Source organism: Macaca mulatta, chromosome 6 (genome assembly GCF_049350105.2).
Source record: "Macaca mulatta isolate MMU2019108-1 chromosome 6, T2T-MMU8v2.0, whole genome shotgun sequence".
NCBI classification, from domain to species: Eukaryota; Metazoa; Chordata; class Mammalia; order Primates; family Cercopithecidae; genus Macaca; species Macaca mulatta.
Genome location: NC_133411.1, coordinates 188,629,841 through 188,636,866, shown reverse-complemented (window position 1 = coordinate 188,636,866; position 7,026 = coordinate 188,629,841). Strand labels below are relative to the sequence as shown.

At 54.8% G+C, this 7,026-nt stretch overlaps 1 protein-coding gene across 1 annotated transcript; it reads right to left on the bottom strand.

The window, feature by feature from the left end:
- Positions 1 to 369: 369 nt before the first annotated feature.
- LOC100424814 (uncharacterized) lies at positions 370 to 3,533 on the bottom strand. Its single transcript, XM_078004382.1, is given in 7 exon segments — positions 370 to 1,049; positions 1,150 to 1,259; positions 1,310 to 1,556; positions 1,741 to 1,809; positions 1,954 to 2,512; positions 3,076 to 3,171; positions 3,363 to 3,533. Coding segments are annotated over 7 exon segments (1,806 nt in total). The 3' UTR covers positions 370 to 495.
- Between the last annotated feature and the right edge of the window lie 3,493 nt (positions 3,534 to 7,026).

The window sequence follows — 7,026 nt, the reverse complement described above, 5'->3', positions numbered from 1 at the left end:
AACCTTAAAAATCTCCATATGCCTACAAAGTCCCACTGTTCTAATGCCTATTTTGTGCTAGAAAATAAACAAGGCACTGTCCCAAAGGCTATGCCTATCTTGTGGGAAAACTACCTTCATCATCATTTGCCAAGCCAGATGATCAGGATGAGGATAATTTCCATGGCTCCTGGCATCTGGAACCCTTCAAGAATAGCTGGGATTACAGGCACCCACCACAATGCCTGGCTAATTTTTTGTAGTTTTAATAGAGACGGGGTTTCACCATGTTGGTCAGGCTGGTCTCAAACTCCTGACCTTAGGTGATCCACCCACCTCGGCCTCCCAAAGTGCTAGAATTACAGGCATGAGCCACCTCGCCCAGCCTTGTTCTCTTGTATGTCAGTTACCCCTCCATGAGGCTGCTAAACATCCTCCCAGCACACACACACCTGCACATCCTCATGCAGTTTGCAAGGCAGTGGTTCAAGTTACACTTTAATCCCTCAGGCGTGCTCATCTCGCTCTCCAAACCTGCCCTCTTGCAGGATCTACGGTTCTTCTAAGTGTCCTGGTCACAAGGCAGCTGGATCAACACTCAGAGGTACAGAGCAGGGCACAGTGTGGTCCCTGCATCTGTCTCATCCCCACGATCTTGACACACAGAGACCTTCCCAGGAGCTGTTACTTGAACTTCACAATCTGCAGGGCCCACCCAGGAGCCGTGTCCTCCTCACAGGCAATGGGATCCCCTCCTCTCTCCACCTGTGTGGGAAGATTGGAAACAAAACATAGAGAACGTGGGAGGAAAAACACTGAGGGGGTGGATGGACCACACCTGAGGGTCCCCAGGACAGACGGAAACACTGAGGGGGTGGACGGGTCACACCTGAGCTTACCAAGGTTGGAGGGAAACGCTAAAGGGATGGATGAACCACACCTGAGAGTTCCCAGGACAGAGGAAAACACTGAGGGGGTGGATGTGCCACACCTGAGGGTCCCCAGGACATAGGAAAACACTGAGGGGGTGGATGGGCCACACCTGAGGGTCCTCAGGACAGAGGGAAACACTGAGGGGTGGATGGGCCACACCTGAGGGTCCCCAGGACAGAGGAAAACACTGCGGGGGTGGATGGGCCACACCTGAGGGTCCTCAGGACAGAGGGAAACACTGAGGGGTGGATGGGCCACACCTGAGGGTCCCCAGGACAGAGGAAAACACTGCGGGGGTGGATGGGCCACACCTGAGGGTCCTCAGGACAGAGGGAAACACTGAGGGGTGGATGGGCCACACCTGAGGGTCCCCAGGACAGAGGAAAACACTGAGAGGATGGATGGGCCACACCTGAGCGGCCCCAGGACAGTGGGAAACACTGAAGGGGTGGATGGGCCACATCTGGGCATACCAAGGACAGAGGGAAACACTGAGGGGGTGGATGGGCCACACCTGAGGGTCCCCAGGACAGTGGAAAACACTGAGGGGGTGGATGGGCCACACCTGAGGGTCCCCAGGACAGAGGAAAACACTGAGAAGATGGATGGGCCACACCTGAGCGGCCCCAGGACAGAGGGAAACACTGAGGGGGTGGATGGGCCACACCTGAGGGTCCCCAGGACAGTGGAAAACACTGAGGGGGTGGATGGGCCACACCTGAGGGTCCCCAGGACAGAGGAAAACACTGAGGATGGATGGGCCACACCTGAGCAGCCCCAGGACAGAGGGAAACACTGAGGGGGTGGATGGGCCACATCTGGGCGTACCAAGGACAGAGGGAAACACTGAGGGGGTGGATGGGCCACACCTGAGGGTCCTCAGGACAGAGGGAAACACTGAGGGGTGGATGGGCCACACCTGAGGGTCCTCAGGACAAACACTGAGGGGTGGATGGGCCACACCTGAGGGTCCCCAGGACAGAGGAAAACACTGCGGGGGTGGATGGGCCACACCTGAGGGTCCTCAGGACAGAGGGAAACACTGAGGGGTGGATGGGCCACACCTGAGGGTCCCCAGGACAGAGGAAAACACTGAGAAGATGGATGGGCCACACCTGAGCGGCCCCAGGACAGTGGGAAACACTGAAGGGGTGGATGGGCCACATCTGGGCATACCAAGGACAGAGGGAAACACTGAGGGGGTGGATGGGCCACACCTGAGCGGCCCCAGGACAGTGGGAAACACTGAAGGGGTGGATGGGCCACATCTGGGCATACCAAGGACAGAGGGAAACACTGAGGGGGTGGATGGGCCACACCTGAGGGTCCCCAGGACAGTGGAAAACACTGAGGGGGTGGATGGGCCACACCTGAGGGTCCCCAGGACAGTGGAAAACACTGAGGGGGTGGATGGGCCACACCTGAGGGTCCCCAGGACAGTGGAAAACACTGAGGGGGTGGATGGGCCACACCTGAGGGTCCCCAGGACAGAGGAAAACACTGAGGATGGATGGGCCACACCTGAGCAGCCCCAGGACAGAGGGAAACACTGAGGGGGTGGATGGGCCACATCTGGGCGTACCAAGGACAGAGGGAAACACTGAGGGGGTGGATGGGCCACACCTGAGGGTCCTCAGGACAGAGGGAAACGCTGAGGGGGTGGATGGGCCACACCTGAGGCTCCTCAGGACAGAGTGAGGGACGGCTGTTGTTGGGATGATAATTCTACATCTTTGGAGAACAAGAATTCCAGCTAGTTCTCTTCTCTCCAAACAGTGTGGTTATGAACTAGCTCTCACTCCAGGAGGCTTTAAGGCTCCATATAATATCTGTAGTAATAAACAAAAACAGGCCAGCTGCCATGGCTCACACCTGTAGTCCCAGCACTTTGGGAGGCCAAGGTGGGAGGACCATTGAGGCCAGGAGTCTGAGACCAGCCTGGGCAACATAGCGAAAGCCCATCTCTAAAAATAATTTCAAAAAAAAAAAAACAAATAGTGGTAACTGTCACAACTAACATATTGTTACAAACAAAAATTTACACGAAGATGAAAACAACTTTTTTTTTTTTTTTTTAACCAAAACGATGCCTCAGTCTAGGGAGCGGTGTTTCCTCTCCGGAAGCAGCTGAAGCCCTGAGCTGCTGTCCACAGGCGGACGGACTCTCCCGGAGCCCCCAGTGGGCCTCGGCTCCTCCACGTCAGCTCCTCTCTTGTCCCTCTGCTGGTCCGCGGGGGCCGCTGCAGCTGGCCAGGTCTCCTGGGAGTCAGAGGGGGCCGTGGGTTCCACCCCAGGGCCCACCTCATCAGCACTGTGCTCTCACCATCTGAGCACCAGCCCAGAGGAAAAGAAAGGAAGGGTGATGCTGATCCCCCAAGCAAAACGGAAACGCCTCCACCTCCCACCCTCAAAAGCACCCAACAATGGGCCCTGGGCACCGGCGGCCTCACAGGGAGTGTTTGCATCACAGTAAAATCTACAACGTTCCCACGGCGTGTGAGTGGACGCTTCCTCAACGCAGGCATGTCCGGCTGCCCCAAGGAATCTCCGGTAACGTCGAGATCTTTGAATAGCAGCAAGGGATCAAGGCCGATGGCATCTCTGAGGGCCTCAGTTTCCATCCATGAGGGCAAGCTCCCCTTTGGGACTCTGGGTTATGGTTCCCGAGATGGGGACAAGAGGCCTCCACTGACGGCTGTATGTACGAAAATCCATCACGTAAACACGCCTGTGAAAGTCCAAGCAGCACAGTAGCTCACTGGAAAGGTGAAAGTTTCTCATCATCACACCCATAGAGATAATGGGGGCGGGGTGGGGGCAATCGCACGTGTGTGCTCTGTGCACTCACAGCCGCCCCTCCTCTGCTCTCTGGCTCCCGATGTGCGTAGTGAGAGGCAGACACCAGGCTAGAATCAGGAGGCCAGCGCCCTGTCCCAGTGAGTTTGGGTCTTGAGACAGTGAGTAGCAAGGGTGCAGAGAGGAAGGGATTTATCGACAAAGTTATCTGACTTTGATTCTCGAGCTCAGTAGGGAGAGTTTGAATAACAAGAGACACCGATACTAACACATGTGTTAAACAGAGAAACTGCTTCTCATATCTGATAGGCAATAAATGTCGCATTTATTTATACTTCTAAGCAAAGTCTCATTCTCACTTGCTCATTTTCGGAGAGTGAGAAAGCCCAAGATCTCATGGCCCTTCCCCTTCCTCGGGTTATGGACACCAGGGCCCTGGGGACTGCAGAGCTGGGGAGGTCTCCTGGGTGTCACAGGGGGCCATGGAGGAGAGCGGAGGAGAGAATGCTGTTCTTGGGTGTGATCAGGTGGCTGTCAGATCCCCGCTCCTACATTCGGTAGGGAGTGACCTTCGGAAAATTATGTAACCTCTCTAAGTCTCGGTTTTCTCATCTGAAAAATGGAGCTGATGGTAATAAACCTCATCCAGGAGAACAGTATTTGTTGATCATCCTCATGGCATTCTTTTTAAGAGCTTCACAGCACTCCATTATATGGGCATTAAATCGTTAATTTATTGTGTATAATCTCAGCTCACTGCAACTTCCACCTCCCGGGTTCAAGTGACTCACCTGCCTCAGCCCCCCGAGTAGCTGGGATTAGACATGCGCCACTACACCCAGCTAATTTTTGTATTTTTAGTAGAGATGGGGCTTCACCATGCTGGCCAGGCTGGTCTTGAACTCCTGACCTCGGGTGATCCACCCACCTCAGTCTCCCAAAGTGCTGGGATCACAGGCCTGAGCCACCACTCCGGGCTCATAGACCTAAATGTAAAACACGTTTGTTGAACGCCACGAAACCAGCAGCTTTGCTGTCACCACCAGAGGGCCTCACATGATTTGAGAATTTTCAAACAGGGATATTGATGCAAACAAACAGGAAGGACCAGTAGCTCTGCTCGTCTCCCCAGAGACCAGAACCTGCCCGAACCACCCAGCATCCCTGACTGATGACAGTGCCTGAGCGCATGTGAAGAGAAGACATGGCGAGGGGAGATGCCTGTGGAAAGCAGATGGCCTGAGCTCTGTGTGCACGCCCCAGTCCACGGGGAGATCCATCAGCAGCAATGGAAGCCTCACCGACTCAAGGTGTTAGTGCACAAATTCACACAACTGTTGGCGGAATACCATGCATGCAGATAAAGGAGCGGTTCCTGGGAAGCCATGCATAAGAACAGAAACAAACAAAAAATGAGCAGAGGCGGCTGTGGCTACACACTGCTGACTGAATTTACAAATTTAGTACAGGCAGGTTACAAACAAATGAACAAAACAGTAACAACAATTCTCAGGAGAAAAGAATCAGAATCCAGCGTAGAACAGTCTATAACCTAAAGCATCCAGTGTTCAATGATAAGTTATAAGACAAAAAAACAGGAAAGTGTGGAGGGAACCAGTCAATAGAAACTGTCTTCATGTCCCTAGATGTCACACTTAGCAAACAGAGACTTCAAAGCAGTTACTGTATGTTAAAAGAACTAAAAAAATGGCCAGGCATGGTGGCTCATGCCTGTAATCCCAGCACTTTGGGAGGCCGAGGCGGGCGGATCACTTGTGGTCAGGAGTTCAAGACCAGCCTGACCAACATTGAGAAACCCTGAGAAACATTGAGAAGGCCAGGAGGGTGAAGGGAACTGCAGGGGTGGGTGGTGGTGGGCAGGGCTGGGATTTAGCCTCCTCCTCCCACTGCCCACCCACCCTTAGGAGCCCTTTGTGAGGGGGAGGCCCCAGCTCTGTGATGTGGGCCTGGGCCCCAATAAATACTCCCAGAGGGGATGCCCAGGGCTCAGTAGCCGGAGGACAGCAGTGCAGCTGACATGGATATTCTCTTTCCTCTGAGTGTTATTGATACAGAGCTGTGCCCCAGCCCCGTTCCCCAGATCATCCATCTCATCCTCTTCGTTGGGTTTAGCCTGGTGTTCCTCCCTGTTTCCCAGGGAGCCGTCCTCAGTGCCTCCCAGAGAGGAGAACAGCGAGAATGTAAGGAGCCCTCAGCCCACACCCAGCAGAGAATGATTCTATTTTTCCTGCTCTCTTTTCCACTTTTCCAAATCAAGCAGAGGCGCTCCTGTGATGGGAAGTCTCATCATCCCTCTAGGGACAGCAGGGCAGGCAGGGGTTGGAGTGGGCATAGGATTTCCATCCCCAGCTCCCAGACCATCTGTGGGGTGCACAGGAGGCGTCAGAGCAAAAACAAACCCCGGGACTCAGCGGCGAGGACCCGGTCCTGAGAGGGGTGAGGTCTCTGTGGGAGGACAGGCCCTGAGCCCCGGCTCATCAGCCGCCTTCCCGGGCAGGTGCCTCGGGGCCCAGCCTCTGTGTGGGGTTCTCTGGCGGCTGTGCTGAGCCCCTGAGAGCCCCCACCTGAGCCTGGACTCGCCTCTGGCCTCCTCGGAAGCCGAATCCTCCCCTGCCAGCTCAGAGGCTCCTGCGGACGCAAGTGTGTGTGGTTCCCAAGCAGGGGAACAGGCACTGAGGACGCCCAGGGCGGGCCTCACATAGAAAACCCCTCCGTGCATGGCCGGGCGCGGTGGCTCAAGCCTGTAATCCCAGCACTTTGGGAGGCCGAGACGGGCGGATCACGAGGTTAGGAGATCGAGACCATCCTGGCTAACACAATGAAACCCCGTCTCTACTAAAAATACAAAAAAATTAGCCGGGCGAGGTGGCGGCGCCTGTAGTCCAGCTACTCGGGAGACTGAGGCAGGAGAATGGCGTAAACCCGGGAGGCGGAGCTTGCAGTGAGCCGAGATAGCGCCACTGCACTCCAGCCTGGGCGACAGAGCAAGACTCCGTCTCAAAAAAAAAAAAAAAAAAAAAGAAAACCCCTCCGTGCTTTTCGAAGAAGGAAACCAGAACAGGTTATTATGCACTTTAGAATCGAGTGAAAGGAAAGAGAAGCACACAGGGCTCCGTGAGCCGGGCGGAGAAAGTGTGTCATTCACGAGCACTGTGGGTCTGCAGCTATGGGGACAGGAGACTGAGACCCGGCCTGCGCCCTCACTCTGTCTTGTCTCTCAGGATAAAGCTGAAGTGGGGGAATGGCTCAGGATCGGAAATAAATACATCACCTGGAAAGGTAAGGCTCTGAGGGTCC